The 26,480-nt window shown below is 34.6% G+C and overlaps 1 protein-coding gene across 1 annotated transcript in view; it reads right to left on the reverse strand.

Annotated features, from left to right (window-relative positions):
- The window catches only part of px (MAP7 domain-containing protein plexus), a 191,098-nt gene that overhangs the window by 13,110 nt on the left and 151,508 nt on the right, over positions 1-26,480 (reverse strand). The window contains exons 17-19 of the mRNA XM_088233624.1: positions 2,051-2,306; positions 604-705; positions 31-195 (exon numbers count right to left, since the gene is read on the reverse strand). Of these exons, the coding sequence (XP_088089750.1) occupies positions 31-195; positions 604-705; positions 2,051-2,306 (523 nt within the window). The remainder of the gene's footprint in view (positions 1-30; positions 196-603; positions 706-2,050; positions 2,307-26,480) is intronic.

Below are 26,480 nucleotides of genomic sequence, written 5' to 3' on the forward strand. Positions count from 1 at the left end.
TAGCAATGAACAAGATGGTGAAAATGTTACCTCTCGTGCATGACAGGGGACATGAGGGCTATGGAGGGCGGCAGCGGGGGCAGGGGGGAGTACAGGCCGGGCAGGTGCGCCCCCGGCGCGCCCCCGTAGGCCCCGGCCACAGCGTAGCCCAGTGGAGGGCGCAGCACCCTCTCCAGGTACAGCTGTTCCTCTAGCCTGTAACACAATTCCAGTTAGGGACCGGAAACACTCGCAACATGGACCTATTTCCAAATGTATAATTTGTCTAAACCTACGCAAACACTAATTTCTACAATAATACATTGAATACAGCAATCCAAAGAGTGTCGGGAAATTTATGGTCTTAAGAGTAAAGTTAAGAAAACAGTTTGGTCACCGATAAAAATATGGAAAGACCTCGACGTTTATTTCCAAATAAAATTGGTTTTGAGTTCTTGTTAAATGACTGCCATATTTTCGCTTATAGTTTATCCAAATTAGAAAGAAAAACTTCTTGAATAGACCGAACAACTTGCAACAGGTGATGTTTAATCGAAAACTAATAAAAATCATTATGGGTTAATTTTCACAATGAATTATATTAAAATAGAAAGAATAACCTACCTATATTGCAGAGCTGCACTGGGGTATAATCCGGGATGAGCGTAAGGTGAATATGCTCCCGGATCCACTAAGCCATAGGCGGAAGCAGCAGGATGAGTAAGCCTAGAAAGGAAATAAATCCAACCCCACAATTATGGCTAGAGTTCTCCGAGAGAGGTTCCAAGTTTGGCCCGACCAATAGTCTTGGACGTACCAAACACTTAAATATACACAAAACATAATGTGAATTAAAGTTTAGTTAGAAATAATGCTTATATACAGGAATAGTGTAACAACATTAAATGTGAGAGAGATTAATACTTAAAACTATAGAACAAAGATAAAAACACTAATAGTTACAATACCAAATAAAGAAAGTTTAAAATAAATATTTATTGTAGTTATTGAGGACCAAATCGGGACCTTGGCATACACCTATGTTAATTCAACATACAGAAACAAACAATTTTAAAGGTTGAGTACGAGTTTAGCATAAAATTATATTGGTAACAAAAAAGCAGTTGATTGTGGCGTGAATGAATTAGTGAAGAGAATCTAGACTCCAGGATACGCTATTGGAAATTGTCAGTTTGTTTGTTTGGGAATTGGACAGTGTGATAGTGATTGACACACAGAAAATAAAAATTCGTAGTTGAGGAAAGCTGAAATTTAGTGTAATTTCATCTGTAGAAACTCAACAAGAAAATTGATGAAGATAAGAATTTGATTAAGTTTAATCAGAATTTAGATATTTACTTTTTTGCATGTCAAAGGCAGACTATTTACTATTTGTAGGGAAACCTCGTTTTTAAACAAAGGAAACATAGCCGAAACTAAGTGAGGTTTATCACTAGAACCTTTACTGAATATGGATGCTTTGTACCACAAAAGAAGCCGCATCTTTGAGGGACCACTGGTTAAACCCGAGGATGTGAGAGCATTCACTTTCTTTGTAATAGCTTTATATGTAATGCACCTGGGTTTGGATAAGGTGATTTAGTCATAGACATGAGAGCTTTCTCCCTTTACTCGGTAGCCCGGCTCTTTAAAGAGTTGGAGGGCGAGAATTAACTTGCGGGGACCCATCACAATAGATCTACACTGGTTGCGGAGACGTCAGGAGCTTATTTAGCGCTGACCCCATCAAGAGCGAGGGAAACTTCATGACTAACGAGATAGGGGAGTGAATAGAGAACAATTACGTTCATGATTGAACATTAAAGACAGAATCCTGGGCCACTTCTTTGAGCTGGTGTAAGAGTTGATAGCTCCTTTGTGAGCTCATCTATTCGCAACTAAAACATTGCTTGACAAGGAAAATTATGGAATAAAAATCCTCAATATGCATGGACGACAACATACATGCCCCGATTCTTTATGTTTGTAACAAAAAGGTTGATCACTTAGGGGGATTTGAAAATTTCACATTCAAGAGCCGGATATCTCCATCTCTCTGTCTTTGTCTCACCTGTCGTCCGGCCGGTAGGGCTGGAAGCCGCTGGGCGCCCCGTGCGGCTGCTCCTTGGGCGGCTGCGCGACGGGCGGCGGCGCGGCGGCGGGCGCGGGCGCCGCGGGCGGCGTGGCCGCCTTGCCCGCGCCCTCCTTGTCCGCGCCGCCGCCCTCGCCGGGCCCCGCCTGCTTGGCGAGGCTGCGCAGGGCGGCGGCGAAGGAGCGCCCGCCGCCGCTCGCGTCCGAGCGCTTCGCCACCTTGGCGGGAGGCGCGCCTGCAAACGAGGAAAAGGAACGTTTAGTTTTTCGTCAAATAAGAGGAAGATAAGAACGGCACATCGTAATATATGGCCAGTGGAAAAAAGCCCGAAGTCCGCGATGAATGTGGAAGATGCGAGTGTTTGTTGTGATCCAATGCCAGGAATTAAACCGGAATTAAAAGATGACACTATTTTATTTACTTCTATTTTAGGGCACTCTCCGGGGAGTTATTATAATTGAAATGTATTGCAACAGAGAGCGAAAACATTTTTGAGAAAGAAATACGAAAGTCTAGGCATTTACAGGGTTTACGACCTGTCATTGGCAACGTGCAAAATGCCCACTAACACCATACTTCCATATTTCCTTCTCAAACATGTTTTTCCTCTCTGTTGCAATAAAGGGCCGTTTACATGTGGACAATACAATAGATATGACAATACTGTCTTGTCCCAGCTCCGCAAACAGCCTCGACAACGCATGACAGAACGCTGGGACAATACGAAAATTCGGCCGAAAAATGAATACACGACAACGTTTGTTACAAGCGAAGTCACGAAAAATACTATGAGCCTTACTTATAAACCTGGTATAAAGTTACGCCTAGGCATAGTGGTAAAATTAGGATGGGAATACCATCCTTATTCTACCACTTTAATAAGGATGATATTCCCATCCTTATTCTGCCACTATGTCTAGGTGTAACTTTATACCAGGTTTACGAGTAAGGCCCTATTAGTTTTATACCAACATGTATTGGGATTGTTGAAAGACGAACTAAACAATTAAAATTATTTTTTTCTGCCGCCACTTTTGGCAGATTTTTTTTATCGGGAGCGACACGTTCACATCAAGCAAATCGCTATTGTCACTGTCAAGGTGAAGGTCCTGTCCGTATATGTTCACACGAGGAAATTGCAGCGCGTGGTGGCGAGGGTAACACTTGTTCCGCCGAGATACCTGCCCGTCTATCTCGGTGGCGATGTTTCGGGACAATTTTTTGCCCTACAAAGTGCTTTTTACACGTAGCTAATGGTCGAGTCCTACGACAAAACAATATTGTGTTGTCTACGTGCAAACAGACTATAAACTTCAGATGCGTTAATTTTAATTTAATTTCATAGATTTTTTTTTATTTTATTTAAACACTTTATATACATATACAGTTTACATACATATGCATAAGGGCGGGCATATTGCCTTAAAGCAATTTCTACCTACCTACCCAAACCATTAAATTTGAGAAAAGCGGTGGTTTATGAACATATTGTTGGTTTATTAATAATATCTTTATAAAACAAAATATTGATAAAAAAAATTTTTTTAAGAAGTAAAAATTGACTAAATATCTACACTATACTATGAAGAGAGGAGGGGGTAAAGAGGGAGGAAAAATGAAAAACTGAAGTATTCAGGTGACATTTCATACGTGATTTGAATGTAATTAAAGGGGGCGTCTCTGACATTAGTGGGTAAATTATTTCGTAATCGGGCAGCTAATGCTGTGAAAGAGGAGGCAAAAAAAAATAGAGCGGTGAATGGATATTAAAAGGGTTCTCTCGTTAATAGAACGAAGAGTGCTGTGATAGAAGTTGGTATATGCAATTTGAAGGTATTTATTATGCGGTCGGCGATACGACAATTCGGCCAGAAGCGTGCGACTAATACGTACGGAAACAATAATCCTAATATCCTGTTAATCCGTGCAACTTCACGGCCGCGCTGCGGGCAATAGCGGCCGCCCCCGGGGAGCCCCCGCTCACCCCCTCTACCCGCGCCGCCGCGCGCCGGAGCGGTTAAGTACCGCGGGGGTGAGAATATTATTGCAACAGAGATGAAAATAATCGATTGAATTTACTAATCGAATGATTAGTAATTGAATAAATCAATTAATCGAATGAATCATTCATTTCCGGTATTCCATAGATAATACAGATGAGTTTATCGGTTATTGCGGCCTATGGTCACTCAAAACCACGGGGGTTTTGTATTTTAATGTATTTTTTGTATTTAAATGTTTTTTTTTCACCACATCAGGCCGGGAGGCCCAATTACAGTGGTGAATTACAATCACAGAATAGCCAGGCTTGAGAAAAATCACATTTGATTTTTCTCAAGTCTGGGTATTCTGGGTGTTCTTACCGGAAATCGAACCCGGAACCTTCCGTGTGTGAGTCAAGCGTCTTGACCACGTCACGGAGGCCACCACGGCGGCGGAGGGTTGGGGGTGGTCGTTTGACAACGAGCAAATTTTCCGTGTATGCGGACACCGCCAAGGAGATTTACGTCCTCAGATGCGGTGTGCGGTGGACAAGCTGTTCGTTAATGAATTCATTCATTAATTCTATTACTAATTCATTCCAATGAATTACTGCACTCGGAATTTCATTCGAATGAATTAAATTATTTTCTTTTGAATTAATTCGATTATTTTCATTTGAATGAATCATCTCTAATTATTACCGCTGAGCGTATTATTCACAATCTTACACGGTCCGACGCGCCGTGGGTATTTCGCGAGGTATTTGTAATGAGTAATAAGGACGTAACGTCTCTCCAGAGAGGAAGTTCAACGCTACGGGAAATTTGATATAAAAAATGCGGTAAAAATTAGAGCATTTAATTGTACTACAAAGTTTCTAGAAAATGAACGAAAAAATAATAAAAATGAACTACGCACTTTGAAACGTTACAGGTTCGTGTGAGCACGTGTTAACTAATAACCAATGAGTTATGCGTTGTTGTGATAGATTTTCGATTTCCGGGGTAGCCAAGTTTTTCGACTATTAACGTATTTTGGCGTTTAGCGTGTACAAATAATTTATACGGGGTTCAATTTTAGAATGTCAGAAAAACTCATCGACTTGAACGCGTGACGTCGCGGGCGGTGATATTCTAAGTTTCTAAGGGTTTTCAAAATTAAAAATCTTTGAAAAATCACGACGTCGATAAAACGATAGGTACATAAAAAAAAATTTTTTGGCTTAATTTCAGTCTGTATTTGCAAATAAACAAAAAATATAACTACTGAACTTCCTGACATGAGATTATTTTTGAATAACGCCGCCGTGGAAAATAATTTTCAAATCTACGTTTGCTTTTTATTTTCCAATATTTTTTTTCCTTTTTTGAGGCCTTCTTCTACAAAGATATGATAATATCATATAGGACGAAAACAAGTTACAAATTATAATGAGGCAGTACAGAATCAACAAAACCAGAAAAGACGATGGAAAACAATGGAACACAAACAAAAATAATGCATAATGAAGAATAACTATAAATAAAGAATAACATGAAATGTCAGTTGTAATAATATATACATAACTGAACGAATATTTTAGCATACATTGAAACAGGCACTAAAAAAAAATCCCACCAAAAAGCTGATGGTGTCTATTTAATATAGAAAAAACAAAGCTTTAAGAATGATTTTGAAAAAAACCGATCCAAAAGTGAAGATTTGATGTAAAAAGAATGTGAAGCACTAACATACGATTAAAAGCAAAGATTTTTTTTCAATGCGTAATGTTTGTGTATATATATATTTTTTTTTAAAACACAGAATTTTGGAAAAAAAAAATTATCAAAGCTAACATTAACATGATCACAATACTAGAAAAATGTAAAAATCAGACTCCCATTAAGAAAAATGGCGAAGTCACAAAATTCTTTGAAATATTTATATTGCATTGTGCCAATCAATTTTGGAATACGGTATAATCGGATGGGGTGGTGCGAGTGACACAGTTTTAAATAGTGTATTTGTTGCACAAAAATCCATAATCAAAATTATACTCAGAGTCCCGATACAGACATCTACTGAAGAAATATTCCAGAAATCACAACTTATGACACCAAAGCAATTATAAGTTAAAAAAATACTCACTTACATATTAAAAAACTACTCTTTCTCAAATGAAAGACATAACCCCTACAATACATCACATACAAATAATATAATCACTAGATCCTCAACACAAAGACAACTTAAACAAATACAAACTAATACCACTTTTGGACACATGGATTTTGAGTATTATTCAATACCTACTCCACTATCTATTAAAACAATTAGTAACGAGAAAATGTTCAAAAAGGCTATAAAAAAATGGATAGTGGAGCTAGGTAGAAGTAAAATGGATTGTCTCATTTACCCAAACCAATATTGAATCAACTGCTCCACAAATGTATAGCTTATGTTATGTTTTTGTTCTTTCATTGTGCGTTTTGTAATATAAATAATATATATGTACATAAATTAATTATAAACATAAATACGTAGTGTTTAAAACTGTCTGAACATTTTGTTAATTATCTCTGTTTATTAAGTTAGTCTTCTTTGTTTATTCTCAAATGTTAGAATATAAAAAATAAAAATAAAGTATATTGTAAAGTAAAGCACGGGTAGTGAGGTCACATTATTTTCATTATTTTATAGTTTATAATGGAAAAAATATGAATAAATAAATAAATATAAGGCGGTATAAAAAAAAATGAAATGAGAAAAAATAAATTCAAAATTCAAACAGAAGGTTAATAAATACGCGTTGAATAACTTATAAATTTAATATATGAGGGTATTTTAGAAGCAAACTTACAAATCTCCATTACAGGGAGTTACTGAGATATGTGTGAAAAACTTTAAAAAAAGGATTCTGAGTTTTCTAATAGGGTATTATCACTCGGGAGGAATATCGGATTTAACCTACTCTACAAATAAAAGATTTTTTAAAAGATTCTCCAAGTGTTTATATAAACCCTTATAATGAATATTTGCTTTCATTATTTTCGTTTCGAAAATAAGGTCTTTCGAAAACGATCGTTTCTCAAGTTGGTATTAAATTTTGTCACAGAAGTTCACGAGTAATGCATTCATTTTAATGTTGGTAATGCCACAGGCCACAGATAGAAATATAATAGGAGTTGTCTATGAATTTTATCTTAAGCCCCCCCTCTAATCTACTCCACACTCCAGTTCCAGGCACTGATAGATGAAAGTGAAAACGGATTACATCTTCCATCTCGAATTTCTTTTATTATTTTATGGTTTTCAACCTCTTCTAAATATTAATTTATTGTGATAATAATATATGGTGACATATTATTTTTAAGCTAAGCAAAACAACGTAACCGACGAAAATGTAGGCGGTTACTCTAGCTAGCACCACTGTCAGAGTTATAGGCAAAACAGCGTTACCGCCACTATCTTAAAAGCGGAAGGTATTTAAACAATTTGGCTGACATTTCAGTATTGGCAGTTACGAATCATTATAAATCCCATTGACAGAATTGTTAAAAAAAAAAATTTGGAACAAAAATTCAAAAAAACCTTCTCCTGCACAATTCACTATTTGTCGCTTACGTTGTTCTGCCGCTTATGTCTCGATGTGTCAATGTCAATATGTAATTTAGCCCGGATTAGATTTTGACAGTTAGCAAAGTACCATCTAGCGGTAAAATTTGAAAGAGCGCATGCGCAAGACCACGTGACCTTTGATATTTAGAAAAAATATTGCCACTATGAAGAATAAATGTATTTATTATATTTCCTCCATCTTTCTAAGAGCACGTTTTGACAAATCAATAGAGCCGGCTTTGTACAACGAAAGTAGATAGAGGTAGCAAAAAAGTAAAGCATACCGTCCTGGGAATTGTCAAATGTGAAATAAAAATTATGTTCGAGCCAGCACTCCTTGCTCTAATTGCGATTTATTTCAATTATAAATTTATTTGAAGTGGCAACATTTTATCACAGACGCCTATTTAAATTCGAAAGAGAAATACTTTGATTTTAATTTAGCATTGAACGCGGAGTAAAGTTTCAGCGCCACCTATTCGTTGAATTTGATCATACGACGTAAGAGATGACATAATGAAAACACATGTTTGGCGGATCGAAATTCGCCATACCGAGGCAGACTGAGATGGCAAAAAAATTAAGTATATCGTCTCGATATGTACCGATGAAGATAGCGGTTGTGATCGCGGCCCAGATTGCAAACGTGTAGTGGCAGTGATATCGATCCGACAACGTGCATGTACATATAACGTTTGTAGGTAGAACTGACGACTAGGGACTGAGAACCAGGGGTGGGGATACACGATCTGAAAGCCGCGAATAGTTCAACAACTAAGCCAGCCCTAGGGACGGCAACTTCCTACGATTGTCGGACACTATTTTTTATAGAATATTTTATATTTTATTTATTTCGAACACAAACAGATGTACAGGTTAAATTAATATAAATAAAAACTAAAAAATGTATACTGGTGGTTTTACTTAAGATGGCGCGTTCAGAAAACTCACAGTAACGCATTTAAAATCTATGGGATGTTGATTAAAAAAAATGTTGTTTTAAATTTTAACCAAATGCGCTATTTTCTTTAAAATTCGGTGTTGGATTAGAGGGAGGTGTACATGAAAAAAAAAATACAACGGGTTAAGAAATGTAATATTAATTTACTAAAATACTTTGTTTCATCATTTTATATTTTTCAAATAATTTTTTTAAATGTTGCATTTTACTAATTATAGTCCTTCCAAGAACAAGGGGCAATTTAAATTTGAAAAAAAAACATTGTAGTTAATTTCTCTAGAACTTGAATGCGAAGTTGTGTAGATTGTTTTAAGTATATAACTAACAAGATTTATTGTTTATTAATAAGTGTGTATACATATTTTTTCCGATATAATTTGTACTGTGCATTTTAATTACACTCTATTAATTATTATTATGAACACAGAATATTAAATAAAAACATTCTTGTTTTTTTTTCGCTTTAATCCAAGAGATTTTTTATAACATCAAGATTTATAAATCAGTATTCTGTACATTAAAAATGTATTTGTGTAAGTTTTGCGAAAGCGCCATCACTACATAATCGACCTATTCATGATTTGATTTAATGAAATACCTACATATTTATAAACCAGTGTTTTTAATCCATAACTTAATACTCGTACATATTATATTTTTACTATTAAAAATATCAGCGAAATTCAGACGAACGCAGAAGCATCCTGTGTACATTGTATTACCATATCATTAGCAACTAATAAAGCAATAAAAAAAAATTTGGATATTAATAAGGGTCCAGGGCCTGACCAGATACCAAGTATGTTTTTAAAAAACTGCAGTAATGAATTAAGCAAACCATTGTACATGATATTTAATAAATCTCTTAATGAATGTATTTTTCCTGATCTGTGGAAGATTGCTAATGTGACCCCCATCCATAAATCTGGGGATAAATCGTCTGTCACGAATTACAGACCTATTTGTATTCTTTCATGTTTTGCCAAAGTTTTTGAATCGTTAATCTATAAAGTTGTTCTGGAATATGTTAAGCCATTAATTTGTCCCAAACAACACGGTTTTCTTCCTAAAAGATCTATTAATTCTAACCTTCTGGAATATTGTGACTATATTTGTTCATCATTTAATAAAAAATGTCAGGTGGATGCTGTGTATACAGATTTCCAGAAGGCCTTTGATAAAGTTAACCACCATATATTGATACAAAAGTTGGAAGCAATCGGTATACATGGCAATCTTCTAAATTGGATGATATCTTATTTGAAAAACAGAACCCAAATTGTATGCATAAATAAATTTGAATCATCACCTTTAACTGTAACATCTGGTGTGCCGCAGGGCTCTAATCTTGGACCATTATTATTTTTAATTTTTATAAACGATCTTGGCTCCCTCTTAGAGTGTAATTATCTTTTCTATGCTGATGACTTGAAAATATTTCGTAAAATTGAATCAACAGATGATCACGCAATGCTTCAAAAAGATCTTGATTCCTTAAGTGAATGGTGTAAACTGAATGATATGCACCTTAATGTTAAAAAATGCTATCAAATAACGTTTACAAGAAAAAGAACTCAAAACTGTTTTACTTATAGCATTAATAATATTGACCTCAACTCAGTAAGCACAATCCGAGATCTTGGAATCACATTTGACTCACGTTTAACTTTTTCCAATCATTTCAATATTGTTAAAGAGAAATCTTTACAAATGCTGGGCTTCATACACAGAATATCCAAGCCATTTAGAAATGCAGCATCAATAATTTGTTTGTATAATTCTCTTGTACGTAGTAAGTTGGAATTCGGAAGTATTGTTTGGTCACCTCATTATGTGATTTATAAAAATATAATTGAAACTGTACAGAAAAAATTTCTTCGTTCTTTGTCGTTTAAGTGTAACATGGGCAGAATACTTCAATGTTATGAAGAGCGCTTGGAGTATTTTAAAATTGAAAAGTTAGAAACTAGGAGACAAATTATAGATATGATGTACTTGTATAATATAATTCACAATAATGTTGATTCAGTGTTTTGTGTTCAAAGTGTGTCATTGTACGTTCCCCGTAGGCGCCTTAGATCACCTAATACATTTTACCTTCCAATTTTTACAAACAATATGGCACATTTTAACCCTCTTGCAAGTATGTTAAGACTCTATAACAAAATGGAAAAAAAAGTTAACATTGACATTTATCATGATAGAGCAAATAGTTATAAAAAAAACATTACTATGTATCTTAGATCAAATGCCTAATCCTTAGTTTTGTGTATGTAAATTAATTTTAGTCTTTTTTTATTATATCTTATATGTTTTTAATTTCTCTTTTCTTTTCTTTAAAAAAAAAAAAAAAAAAAATCTTTCTTTATTTTTACATTTCACTAAACTTAATCTTTACCATTACTTAAATTGAATTTACACTCTTATTTTATATAATTTATGAAAGATGTTGAAGTTCTGTAATTGAGAATATATGTAAAGAACGTTAGTTATGCTCACTTGAAAAATGTATGTATTGTATGTATTCTTGTTGAACTTCCAAATAAATTTAAAAAAAAAAAAAAAAAAAATAATAATAATAATTGTCTATGTCACGCTCATAAGCGCGCCTGAACGCGAGAGAGACGGAGCTTATTTTCATAATGCGTATGCCGTGCGATGTCATTACCATGGGCTTATTCACGGATACTACACAATGCGAATTTGTAAGTATAGCGCACGCGCCAGTTTTTAAAAATTCACCAGTATATATAGTAGAGCCTGCCATCCAATTATATGTGTTCACTAAATTATATTGCAATAAAGCGACGACGTTTAAAGTTTAAACTATATAAATAATATGGATCCAATTTCCCGTAGGGCTGAAGTTCTTCGCGAGAGAATTCTAGAACTGGAAATTGGAAATATGTTTATACACATTTTATTCAGTAAGCGCTCCATCAACCGCAGCGTTACCTTGGTCGTAAAAAACCTAAACGATAATCATATAGAACATCAAATGTCGGTTATAAATTATAAAATTTAGTTATGATTTATTTAAGATCTCAGATACCAATAGATCGTAAAAAATGACAAAAGTTTGTCACGCCAATACGTAGTGTAAAACATCTACAGAATTTCTTCTTGTACCTTTTAAAGTAGGGCACTCAATCAAATTTAAACTATAAAAATAAATAAGAGAGGACCTAAGTAAGTGCCCTGTGGAACGCCATGAGGTCTCGTGAGAGGCCCATTTAATAATAAATGATAATGTACGGTTTAGGCCGTAAATAAACAGACTAAATAATAAATTGAGGAGAAAGGCCAGGTGTTGGATCACACGTTTTGTAGTATGATATAGGGCAAAGCTTCAACGGAGGATGGAAGTATAGATTGTTCGGAATCTAACTGCATGGCCATAGTGACGAGCGTTTTGCGGAGCGGGGAGGGCGCGGGACGCGGCGCCCTGTCACTATGGACACCACCCTTGTTACCATATCGCTAGCCCAAAGCAAAAGTGAGATATCTCTGAAAAACATATTCGGAGATAATCAGACTTTGAGGTGTGCAAAAGGTCTGACTGAATTAAATTATTTGAAGTGTGTTTTGAATACTATATTATCTTAGGTTAACTATATCACATCTATATTTTATTGTTTGAAAACGTAAATTTATTTCATTTATTATCATATCTGCGTGTGTATCTCAAAATCGGAATTTCGGGTTTGTTTAATTTAATTTTGTTTATTAAGAAAAACAACAGCAATACAAAAAAATATACACAACATTATAAAAAAAACATAAAATAAAGCCAAATCAGTTTTCCACATAAATACAATTATAAAAATCCAGTTCAGTTAAATATAATTCATAGAAGAGCATGTGTGCGAGTTTTTTTTATGTGAGGATGCGTGTGTAAAAAAGTGGAGTGTGGTTTTGGTAGGTATGTGATTGTATTTGGGTGTGAGGGTAGGTTTAAGGACAGGGTAAGTATGTATTTGATATGAGTGAATAGAAACAATTTAAATTTATAATGTAAATTTTTTATTTTTTTTATAACGAAACATATTTTTTTTCAAATAATAGTTTTTTAATTTTGGTTTTAAAAGTGAGTTTACTGCAGTTAAATATGTCTATGTTATTGAAAAATAAATTATAATTACGCGTCAAGCGAATCAGAGGAGAGTTCTGTGCATAGTTGGTGCGAACTGTGGGTACATGGAAAAGAGATAGATTCGTGTGACGGTGATAGAGATAGAGATAGATTCGTGTTATCTCCCTGTTGCTTTGGGCTAGCGGTATGTTTGAGTTCACCGCGCCCGCGCGCGCCGCAAAACGCTCGCCACTATAGGTATGATTTATTTTAGCTGCTATAACAATTTTGTGAGGATATTGTAGAATATTCAGCTTTGACCTTATCTAGGAACTTCTACACAGATAGCTAAAAAATATACATATACAAGTTTAAAAAAAATAAAAAATAAAATAATTCGAGATGAACATGTCACTCAGATACCAACATAATATTAAAATTCCTAAATTCCACACAAGTCATGGTCAAAATAGCTTTGTCTTCAAAGGTGTAAAAAAATATAATAATCTTCCTAATGAACTAAAAACTATTAAAAATAATATATCAATAAATAAATTTAAAGTAATTTAAATTTATTTCAACAGAGAGGGAAAAAGTTTTCGAGAAGGGAATATGGAAGTCTAGGCATTTACAGGGCTGAAAAAAACATGTACCTTTTTTGAAATTCATCAATAAAAAAATAAAAAAACTACTAGTAAAATAACGCCATTTAGCGTGGGTAAATGAGAGGATAAAGAGCCACATGAGCCTAAGGTCTGTATGCATTCTGTCGGTCTGTGAAATTGCGCGATGGTTGGTTTGTTTGTTTGTTTATTTATTTATTTATTTACGTGTAGGGAAAGATCGCGAAGTATTCTCCGGCGTATGTTACCACCGCTGCGGGTGGGGGGTGGGGGTGGGGGCAACGTACCGTCAAGTAAACTCGACCGCAAACCCCGAGCCACGGTTGCTTACCCTGGCTGAGCCCCAACCGCATGATAAAGTTACAGGATTACAGGGATACGGGGAAGTTTAAACCGCGGTTCGGGGTTAACCGCCGAACCGACGCACGTCAAAACAGACGGTTCGGGAAAACTTAGCTGGTCCATTTTAATATTACATTAATTGTGTAAGCGATTAAGAGCAATAAATAATAGAATTTATGAATTATTTATTTATCTCTCTCTCAATCAATTATACGATACGCTATAACTTCTTGGGGGTTATTTTATTAGGTAATTCAACAAAGATACATACTAGAAAACATACAATTTGAAAGCATTCGTCGATACAATTTTACATGGATATATATCTTCAATTATAGAATTACACAAAATAGATTTATACATTAAGTTGTAATACATATTTTTGAATATATTTTTTTTATACAGGATACAATGCAATAAAAAATAAGTTGTACGTGTGTACTTATTGAATAAGATTTATTCCTAAGAGATTATTCGCAAAAGCTGAGAGTCTCATGAAAAATGACAATTTTATTGTTTCGGCAGTATATATTATATTCCCGACACATGCGGGCCATAGGTGTGTGGTATGTAGCATTATTTGAAAACAAAGGCAGTTCAAATATTTCCCGATGTCTGAGTGTTCTCAATCCCGCATTTATTTGTATTTTATTTAGGAGGTTAGTATCTACTTTGTAGTTTAATATTTTATACAGAAATTTTATATCGAAAACAACGCGGTGTTTATCGTAATTTTTAAATATTCTATAGGACTCTGAGAGCCTGTTGCACTAACTTCAAGCAAGGTACAGCAGAGGACAACAATGTTTGAGTATGTCCAAATGCTTGCAGACTGGCTGGATTTCCTCTTTAGGCAGTTATTCATATTCAAATTTATTTTAACAGAGAGGGTCAAAAGTCAGCAGATGGAAGAGTTGAGGAAACGTGGATGTTCAAACATGGGCAGAATGGTGAATGTTACACAGTGTGTAATGACAGGTCATAAGCCCTGTAAATGCCTAGACTTCCATATTCTCTTCTCAATAATGTTTTCCCTCTCTGTTGAAATAAATTTATATACAGCAGAGACCTCAGCCCATACCTTGTCGTGCGTGATCCACGTTCGTGAATGTTTTGACTCTGACGCGTATTATACTGGTGGACATCACGATTGGAGGTATAGCCAATATTAGTGAAAGTTTTTTTACGATTTGAAACACCGTTTTCGTGATCTCATATAAGGTATGACAAAAAATGAGAGAATGATGATATATTAAAGTTAATATCCCTTTTTTGCCAAAAGTTTATTGTATATTTTTTTTGTAGTCAGGGGTGTAAATTAAAAATATCAGAATATGGGGCATATTCATTGTCAGCGTTCTGTATTCTGTTTATAAGCGTGATGGGTGTAATGGGACGGGCATTATTGCAGTAGTTTCGGTCTAAAGTCTACGCTAAGGGGGCAATGGTGATGTATATATATATATAGCAAGAAACGGTCCGGGAGACCCCCGGTGCGGGTCGAGCGGGGTCGCCGTGACCCCGGCGGGTCGCATTGACCCCGATGAGACGCGACTGGGGGTCAACCGGCCGGTTGGGACTCGGGACGCTGATCGATGGAGGAACAGTTGACTACGCGGTACGAGAGATGCCGGAGAGAGGGATTCAACAATATACCGAAGATGGCCAAATCCACAATGTTTTGAACATGTAGTTTTGGAAATGTTTGTAGACAGACTGGATTTTATTGAGATCTGAATTGCCCTATAAATGCCTAAACTTCTATTCCTTTCTCAAAAATGTTTTCTCTCTTTAAAAATGAGTTTATTTTTTTATCACGAGGTATTTATTTATTTATTTTGATTATTAACGCCCAAAAGGCATTCACAAAAAATAAACATGAAATACATGCTAACATACTAAATAATAAACACAGAATATAGAGAAAAAATATGTGAAATAAGTTAAAAAGGATATAATAAAAAGTTTTACAAAGTAAAAAAAAAAAACAATAATAACAAAGGTATGCAGGAAAAAACAGTAAGCATATAAACAAAAAATGCAAAGATATAAGCTTATGAAATGAATTCTGTAAGGCAAACAATAAATAAAGTGAAAGTAAAATAAATTACGGTAAGCAAGAAAGACATTTTTAAGTTATATTAATAAACAAGCAAGCATATATTATCACGAAAAAATAAGAAATAAAAATATGTATCTATGAAATGCGTATTTGCCAGTACTACAATGCAATTTGATATAATAGTAAAAAATAAATAACAAGTATAAGGTAATAAAAATAAACAAGTATTTTTTTTAATTTATGGAATTGAATTGTCAATAATAGTTTGACGAGCAGCTACAAATAAACTTGATATTGTGGACTTATAAGATGGTAAAGAATTGGACAGAATGTCTGCAGCCGTTCCATAAGTGTTACCTAACCTATGCAGTCTCGGTATCAATGAATTGTTTTGTTGGTTGGAAGAAGTACTGGAGCAATGAAACAATAAAGTACTCCTAGTGTTGACAGATCAGCCTTCAAAATGTAATGTCAAGTAGGCGAAAGTGAGCATTTTCGACACCTCCTTCTGTTCGCGTTCAATCGAGAGAATAAAGATTCCAAAACTGCTTGCGATATTTGCGCAGTGCACGGTGAAGATACTCTGAATTTTTAACAAATTTGTTGTAATTTTTTTCTTGTTGTGTCCTCTTGATCTTTTCATTTGGAAAAAAACGGACACAACTTATATTAACACCCGATGCAATAAGTATCAATCCACCCTACGTTATTTAAAAAATATCAATAAACTTAAAACTCTCTTCTGTGCCCTCGTTCGCCCGCACCTAGAGTATTCCTCTGTTATCTGGTCTCCATATTATGAAGTTCACATCAAGAATATTGAATCAGTTCAACATCGATTTTTGAGAAAGATAGGCTGGAGGTTGGGCTTATCCAGAGACCTATATACGTATAATGAGTTAGAAACTACCTTGAATATATCTTCTCTTCAAGACAATAAATCCGGCCTTATAGTCCTATTTAAAATTCTCAACTAACTATTTGATGCGCCTGAACTACTGAGCTCGATAAAATTAAATATCGCAACTAGAAACCTCAGACTAAACTTACTCTTTCATACCGATAACCATAGAACTAACTATGGATTCCATTCCCCTATGCTCAGAATTCTCAGGTCTGCCAACAAACATACCAGTCTTGATTTCTTTGATAACAAGTTGTCTTCTTTCAAGCGATCACTGAATCAAATTCAATTATAAACACATCTCTCCCGCTTCCACTCCCACAGAGTCTACTATAAACCATTGAGTCTTTCTACTTTTTTTACAATAATTTTCTATGTATAAATGTGTCCTTAAAAATGCCCATTGGGCGTAAAAATAAATAAATAAATTTCATCGTGTCGTGTGGATTTATACTGTGGTGTGAAATGAGCCTATGGTTTAAATGATAATACGAAATAACAGTATGTAGGTACTTAATAAGTTCGTACAGAGATAAAAATATTGACTTAAAAATATAAATGTCAAGTGAAACAAATTATTTGACCTTTTAATACACAGGCCAAGTGGACAAGTGCTGTACTCGACTGGGATCAGATTCGGTATCAATCTTCAAATAGACGAAGCGATGTCTCTCGAAGACCATATGACGTCATGAGACTTATTATATCGTGAGACTAATGAATCAATACATTTTTAATACTATTTTTGTTTTAATAATGAATACAGTCACACCTGGATGAGAGACTTGGAATTCTTTGGCATAGACCTTCCGACTTTTCGTAGATCCGAATGATGAAATCAGGCGAGAGTGGAAATCTGAGTCAAGTATAATTGACAAGATTAAGAAAGGGTCTCTGAGATGGTTTGGTCGTATAGAACGAATGGACGACGAAAGAATGGTAGAAAAAGTATACAGGTGTTCTTTCGTATGGGCAAGAAGACATATTAGCATATTAAAAAAATATTTAGAGCAAAGAAAATTCAAAAAATATATATATTAAACAAAACAAATGGTTGCTTACTTCTGCAGAGGAGAAGCGAGGGGAGCGCGGCCGCGTGGCCGCGCACTTTTGGCTTATCAGACTTTCCTTCCCCCCCTCCTTGTTTCTCTTTTGCAGAAGTCAGAAACCATTTGCTTTTTCTGATATTTTATTTTTTTAAATTTTACTCATTCTAAAAATTTATTATCATGTGCCAATATGTCTTCTTGCTCATACTGATCATCGGGGTTTCGGATGTGACAGGGTTTAATGAACACCCTGTATATGGCGAAAATGAACGGTAACGTGAGACGAGGACGACCAAGGAACACGTGGTACGATCAGATAAACCAAAATCTTAAGTCTTGTTATGTCAAAAGCAGACAGAACCGAAGGGCATGTACAACAAGATGTGTGTAAAAGAAGGTAGGAATGTATGCCAGGATAGACGTGTGTGGCGGTCCATTCTACCTGCCTACCCCTACGGGGGTAAGCGTGATGGTAGTAGTGTTTATGAATATGTTGTATGCCAGTACTTTATCGACCTTGTGTTTGTCTTTGCTACATAGTTTTATGTTCTTTTTGTTCAGTTTCTTGTAGGTGTGTTTCCATATAATAACTGTTGTAATCGGCTTAGGCCGTACATATAATAAATAAATATGTATGCTTTCTTTTACAGAGGTCTACAAAAATAACCAGCCATCCTATTCCAATTATATAAGTACCACTATGTACAAGAGGTAAAAAAAACGAAAGTACATGACATATATATGTATTAGGTAAAATGCACGTGCACAAGCAGTGGCGCTACGGCTACATCTGCAAACCAAATGCTCTTTTATATAGTCACGTTTTAGGCTCTCTCCTATATAGAGGTCAATTCAAATAGAACGACTTTCTTATACAGAGTTTTTCCCGCTCTCTTTTACAGATATTTTCGGGGGTAAAATGACGGGACCTCAAGCCAGCTCTCTTTCAAAGAGGTTTCTCTTACGTCCGGTCTCTTATATCTAGGTTGGGCTGTATAATGTTTTTACTGTTCTTATTTTCTTTTCTCAAATTTTCATAATACTTTTTATATTTTTTGCCAAAGACATGCGACCTTCTTGTATAAGAAAATAGAACAAAAAAGAATTCCTGAGAAATCAGTCTCAGATTTTTGAAGATCTAACACTTCCCTCCCCCCCTCCTCCAATTAAAAACACCGTGAATAGTTTTTCTCTACATTAACAGTTTTTTTAACTGTTTCATCTATTTCGGGAGAATAACTGTTTCATTTTTTTTCCACCGCCGATATATAGGGCGGCGAAGGAGACAGTCCCAAAGTAACAAGTTTTCACAGCGCAGATTGCCAACTGCCTCCTTCATTCCTTATACAGCTTCTGTGTACCGAGTAAGTACGTACTCTATAGGCGTCCACCGCCCACACCCCCAAAGGGAAGAATCTGCCTCAAAGTGGAGACGGACAAATGAGGAGCCATCGGAAAGACACGGCACTGTCATTTGGCCACAGAAAAAACTTAAAACCTACCTGTTCCCTAAATCACTTGAATAAATCCAAAGCTCATGAGATGGAAAGATAAATTATTTCACTTAAAACTTTTACGTAAATTTTAAGTCAAATTATCAATATTGATTTTTGACATAATCACATGAAAGTCATACACAATAAAGCGCCCATGAGGAGAATATACTAAAATGACGCTATTTAAGTTATGCATAATAATAATAATAATTATGAGAAGGGAATATAAAAGTCTACTTCAATATTAGCGTTCTTATAATTCAAGAACTCGTATTACAAAATATTGCGAATTTTCAACTTGTTCATCATAAAATTAATACAAATATCGGAGCAATAAACGACGAAAAAACAAATTAACATTTTTTTTATAATATGGCTTTAAAGTAAAAAAAAAGTTTAATTTAGAATTCCCAAGCGAACGAAAGTTCAAATTTGACAGATTGTAAAAACAGCGATTTCGTAGATAAGTAAATACAAGCATGATTTTGTCATTTTTTTTTATCTAAATTTGTTGCAAAAGAAAAGGAAAACATTTTGAGAAGCGAATACGGAAGTCTAGGCATTTACAGGGCTCATGACCTGTCATTGGCTGGTTTTAGGAGGCCACTTTACACACTGTGTAACGTTTACCATTCTGCCTATGTTTAAACATCCAGTTCTGCCGGATGAATCTTTGACCAGAATTGTTTCAGCCGGATGAACCTCACCCACGTGATAAAGGTTTCAGTTCTTGTTGAAATGTTACACAGTGTGTAAAGTGGCCTCTTAAACCAGCCAACGACAGGTCATAAGCCCAGTAAACGCCTTCTTCTTCTTTTGCCGCTCCTGCCGGAGGTTGGCGGCCATAATCCTGAATTCATCACGATCCTGAGCCAGTCCAATCAGCGCTGTTGCATCCGGCACACCGAACCACCGTCTGAGATTTAAAGCTATTAGGCAGGGAGCGAGCTCTTTTCCCTCTGTTGCAACAAATTGAGATCTACATAACTCCCTGGGGAGGATATCCAGCCTGCCTGCAAACATTTGGACACACTCAAAACATTATCGTCAAATGATTATGATAAAATTATAAATAAACTTATCAATGGAACTTCTTGGTTTCATCATTAACTATGGAGTTTTATCAAGAAATATCAAGAAAAAACATCAATATTAATATTGTCAAATTTTCTTTTTGAATAAACGCCACCATGCGGTATTTGACAGAGCTGAAAAAAAAAGAACTTATTAAATAAACGTGAACTTTTGAGTGCGACCTCTTGCTTTTTTCCTCTGGGTGGAAAATAGGAGACCGCAGTGCTCAAGTTGTGAGTAAACCGCAAGTCTCTGACGAGGGAAGCGGGTACTTTGGTAACTAGACTATTCACAGGTGCCGGGAGGCGGAAGGCACACAAGCTGATAGTATATTGCATTCTTTTTAAAAATCAATGATTTTTCAGTTTAGGAAGATATTTCTTTGAGTATGTAGATCGTCATCGTAAGTATAGATGTAAATAGGACAATAGGACAAAAGCTTTATAATATAATGCCAGAGTCATGGAAATGTTGCAAGAACCACAAGCTAAAGAGGTTGCTGACTACTTTCCTTGGAGAAATTGGTCGCAGGGAGTCTGAGGGGTTAATGGCGGCTGTTAGATGGCCAACACATGTTTTAATTTAAATTGTTAATATATATTTTTAGTTTTTTGCTGATTTAATTTTTTGCTGATTTAATTTTTAAGATCCTCATGACTTTTTAACTTGTTTTAACTATGTATTTATTTTTTTAAATTTTTATCACATCTTTTACTTTATTTTTTAATATGCTGTTTTTTTTTTTCTTTCTTTAAATACGCTTTTTGCTATACAACATACATTCATTTTTTTATTATGACTTTAAATATGTTTCTTACTATGTATTCTGTTTTTATGTTTTTACTGCATTTATTACTTTGTTTTAATAATTTATTTTTTTTGCTACGTTTTTTTTACTACATTTTTTACTATGTTTTTACTACATTTTTACTATGTTTTTACTACAATTTTACTATGTTTTTACTACAATTTGACTATGTTTTTACTACAATTTTACTATGTTTTTACTACATTTTTTACCATGTTTTTACTCCATTTTTTACTTTGTTTTTCACTTTGTCCTGTATCTTTATAACTGTTTCTATAAATTGATTACTGTTTTTTATATTTTTTTGACTGTTTTAGAACGGGGTAAATAGCCCTAGTTAGACAGTCAAAGCAACTTTACATAAATTATAATTTTGTGTATGTAATATAATGATAATAAATAAATAAATATTTTGTTGTAAATATATATTAGGCCAGTGTTTCCCACCCGTGGGGCACCACGCTTCAGAGATGAGACACGTCGGCAGTCCCCGTATAAAGGGGAATACTCATCGGTCATACATAAAAATGCCTGAGATGTACAAAATTGTAATCTACGCCAAATTGTACTGAAAATATAATGAAACCTGTTACAATTTCAATTATTATTTAAAAACACAGAAACTGTGCAGGATGTAGCTGTAGATGTTGTATTGGTACCGGGCCCAAGCTGTATAATTGTATTGTGGTATTTTAATAGTACATTGTTATAGGTATGTCAATGCGCGGTCTATAAAGGGCACCATACGCAAAGACGTGTCTATAAAGGGCACCATGCACGTATTTATTTTATTCTACTTAATTACATTTTCAATTTGGGTTTTGTAATAATTTCAGTCATAATACATGTATTAGAATAGGTTTTATTTCATTTCATTAGGGGTTCATATGTTTACAAACATATTACAAGATGATTTGAAAATTTACTTGCTGTTTAATTGAAAAATATGCCGGTGGGGCATCTGACGTTTAAAAAGACTACGGTGGGGCACGGCATGAAGAAATCTGGGAAACACTGTATTAGACTTTGTTTATCATAGAACTAATTTTGAAAAAACATTAAAAAATAAGAAATGCTGTCTACCTCAGAATAGGCATTTACTATACCTAGTGAGAATAGAGAATATAATAAGTATGTTTGTAATTTGCTACGGTCTTTTTGTGTTATTAGAAAAAAAAAAGTTTGATGTTAAATTAAAAAAGGCTTTTGGTTTTGCATCAGAAGGAGGCAGGCTAACCAATAATTAATAAAGTTTTAAAAACACGCGCCAACCGTCATATACCACACCCAAACAAAACGCGTGCACTCACGACGATTGACAAACGCTCACTAAAAACTGCAGCTCGCAAGCGCCGCACATCAATCTTCGCCACCAACACATGCCCAGCACTAAAACGGCTAATATGTTTGCTTACATTTTAATTTAGCTTATTTGTACATTTTTTTACCATCTTCACTGTTTTGCAAACATAATATAATAAAATACTATGCTAATAATAATGTCGGCCTCGTGGTGTAATGGTCAGCGCATTTGCCTACCACGCCTGAGGTCTCGGGTTCGATTCCCGACATGGTTGATATGAAATATTTATTTAAAAGGGTGTTTTCACACTAGAATATTTCATAGTCCCTGGACTGGTACCTGAAGCGTAAGACTGACCATCTTGTCTTTATGTTACAAATATGAACAAGATACGCTGCGATTGATGTACCAATGCAGTGCCCTATGCACCATTAGGTGCGGAAAGGGAATGATAAAAAACTGCGTACTTCTGAATTACTCATATTGCATCTTCGTGAACATGTTTTTATCAACTTTACTTTTTACCTTTGAATAAAAGGCATGACATTTTGATTTTTTTTAAATTTATTTATTTTAATAAATAATACACGTTTAAACTGCTACAATTTATTGTTTATTTTTGCACCACAACAGGCCAGGAGGCCCAATTACAGTGGTGAATTACATCACAGAACACTCAGGCTTGAGTCAAGCGTCTTGACCACTACACCACGGAGAACGCCTTTATTATGCACCTAGCAAAAAAATAAATACAACCTTCGGTCAAAGAGGATTGACCTACTACTCGGTTAAAGTGTACAATCTACTTCCATTATCCATAAGGACAATTAGTAAGTTCTCACAATATAAAATTGCTATTAAAAAATGGATAGTGGAGGTGGGTTGCGCACGGATCGATGAGTGGATCAAGCCAAATAGGTAAAATGTGTGCAGTGTTTATGATTTTTTTTTAATTGGTCTAAATAAATTGGTTATGTTTTTTATAAATATTTTAGTTTTTTATTGTTAATTATGTTAATTATAATTAGGTTAATTGGATTAATTACGTTTTTTTTATTGTTATTATTATGTCAATTTTGTTAAATAGCTAATCTTAGGCATGTTTCACATTTTGTAAAATGTTTCCCTCGGCACGGGACACCCAATGAGGGAACATTATTCTGTATAAAAAAAAGAATACAAACAATGTAAAAGTATAAATAAATAGTATATAGGCAAATTTGTATTGTTAAAGCCTGGGCGTTTAATGTATTTTATATAATATATTTTTAAATTGTCGCCAACGATATGCACACGGATTTGATTCGTGGGCAGACTTGTAAAGGCCAAACAATATTTTTTAATGCGCTTTAAATTTTGACGGAACGTTAGAGTGACCCCGAGTGGGGTAGGGGAGGGTGGTATCAAATGGGGCGGTCGAGAAAGATGCTTCACGTCTAGTGCCGGCAGTGCTCGCGCCCAGCCTACTGTGCTCTCTAGGCTGGTAGCTAGTACCTAGCGCAGTGATGGGTAACCCGTGACACGCGAGTCTGAGGCGTCCCGCCAAGATGTTTTGGATGACACGAAATGGAGCTCATGAATATAGAGTACTAGTGCATTGTAAACTCGTTACATGACCAGTTCGGTAAAAGATTCAATAAATTAGGATCCGAATGAGTAGTCCACAGAACTTCGAAATTAAGTAGTTTTGAATGGATGCAATGTGACGATTTGAAATTGAAAATTGTAAAATTTCAAGAAGGCATATGGGCTCAAAAGTTCGTCAACTTGAGGTCCAAACTCATAAATCTAGAAAGAAATCTTACAACAGAAATGACGAACATTTAAGTGAAGGTAATATAGAAGTTTAGGCATCTACAGGGCTTTCTCTTTATCTATTTTTTCAATTTCTATACTTCTTCATGGACCAGGTGGATTTATCAATATTTAGATTTATCTTCATCTCTGTTGTAATAGGTTAATATAAACAGCTCCCCAGGGAGTTGAATCCAGTCCTTGTCTACAAAAATTTTGACAAACTCGAAATATTATAGAAAGAAATCGTTTGGAGAACGAAGAAGAGTACGAATAAGTCACTACGAATAAGATATTTCGAATGCTGGGAACCGATAAGCAAATACTTTTTTTTATTTTATTAATATTTGCGTTCTTATGATTTACCCAAATATTTCATTTTAAGGGCCATTTACAACGAGTTGTAAATAATAGCTTGTAATAGCTTGAAAGCAAAACTCCTTCATGTTTAGGGCTGCAAAAATTATTGAGATTCCTAGACGTGACACGGCACTCAGGTCAAGCCGGGTTTTTCCAGTATTTCAACACGCCGAGTTGAAAAGGTTACCCACCACTGGCCTAACTGCTAGCACAAACTCCTAACGGGTAGACGACAGAGGGTGTCATCAGTAAGAAACTTCCGCCAAACAGTAACTTCGCAACATGCTGAAGTACCGAGACTTTCAAAGAGCCATTCATACTACATTTATCTATGCTTAAGTGGTATCCAATTGTTTAAGAATCTACAAACTTGTGAGTGTAAATTTAACAAAGACAAATTGAGAGAATACTTATTTATTTATTTACGGTTCAATGAACATTATACAAAATCGTAATAACAGCAAAAATTACAACAAAAAATTAAAAATCAAAAAAATAAAAAAACATTAGTAGGAAAGTATCATTAACACGTTAATCGCCGTGTCAGACACCGGTGGCCGACACCGAGGTATTTCAATTGGGCCGTGTCGGCCACCGGTGGCTGACACCTCATCTCCTCAAAATACCGTAAAACAAATTAAATAATTGTTTTTCAATATAATATTAAATTAAAAACGTAAAAACATTTTTTGGACATTTTACAAAAAAACTATTGGCGATCAATGTGTTAAAAAAGATATACAAATATTTAACTCTATAATAAAAAGGTAATTAAACAAAATGACAGTGTTTTTTTTTGCACCACAACAGGCCGGAGGCCCAATTACAGTGGTGAATTACATCACAGAACACCGAGGCTTGAGAAAAATCACTTTTTTTTGTGTTCTCACTGGGAATCGAACCCAGAAGCTTTCGTGTATGAGTCAAGCGTCTTGACCACTACACCACGGAGGCCGAAGAAGAAAAAAAAACTTGGGCTTGAAAGGAAAGTTTGAAAGTGAAATTTTACTATAAAAAAGTTAAGAAAAGGGAAAAAAGTACGTTTGAAAATAAACTTTAAATAATTAAACATAACAAAGTAAAAAAAAATAATAAGGTAAAAACGCTAATCAGTAATAAATATATAAAAGGAAACGAAAAAAAATGTTAAGACATTTTAAGAAACAATAATTACTTTTTCATAGTAAATCGTTATTTAACAAATAGCGTATAGGCTAATTTTTCCTAAGACCAAATAATATGTATAATTATAATTTCTTACATTTGATTAGCTAGGCGTTTATAATTAAGAAGTTTTAGTTTTTTTTTTGTTATTTTTATATTAGTATAGAACTACTTATGCTCTAAAAGAAAAAAAAACTCCATCTTAGAACAGGCTGAGCCATGTTAGATAGAGACTACTATAAACAGAGAACACTCCGTTTTCATTTTCTATTCATTAGTTTTATATAGATTCCCTGTTATTAAATATGTATACTAATTTTTATGCAATAAATTTATAAAATAAAATAAATAATAAATATGCCTAATGTATACTCAAGTCGTTTAAGTTTATAAGTAGTAATCGTAGAATAAAAACACAATACAAAAAAATCTTACAAAGCGTTTTCTTTACTGAAAATGCACATAAAGGCTACTTATTTTTTTACGACAGATAGACATACAGTACCTGCGTGTATAAATTAATTCGTTGCAGTGTATATACATTTGTTAAATATGTATATTTTTTAATTTACATCAACCCTCTAAAAACGTTGGGAAGAAAACATGAATTTCGACATTGGCCCTTTTAGGGTTAAGGCACAGGTATATCGTGAGCATACAAGGAAAACTGGCCGAGTCAATTTTCTGGTTTTTTGGCAAATCAAGATTGATTTTAACATAGTCACAAACCAAATTTTTTACAATTTAGTACAATTTAATTTTAACTTGCTTTTACTTTGTCTTTTGAGTTAGTGTGGAAATGTTCTGATTTTGTCAA

Source organism: Micrasema longulum, unplaced genomic scaffold (genome assembly GCF_059751315.1).
Source record: "Micrasema longulum isolate JH-2025_06_02 unplaced genomic scaffold, ASM5975131v1 h1tg001134l, whole genome shotgun sequence".
Lineage (NCBI taxonomy): Eukaryota > Metazoa > Arthropoda > Insecta > Trichoptera > Brachycentridae > Micrasema > Micrasema longulum.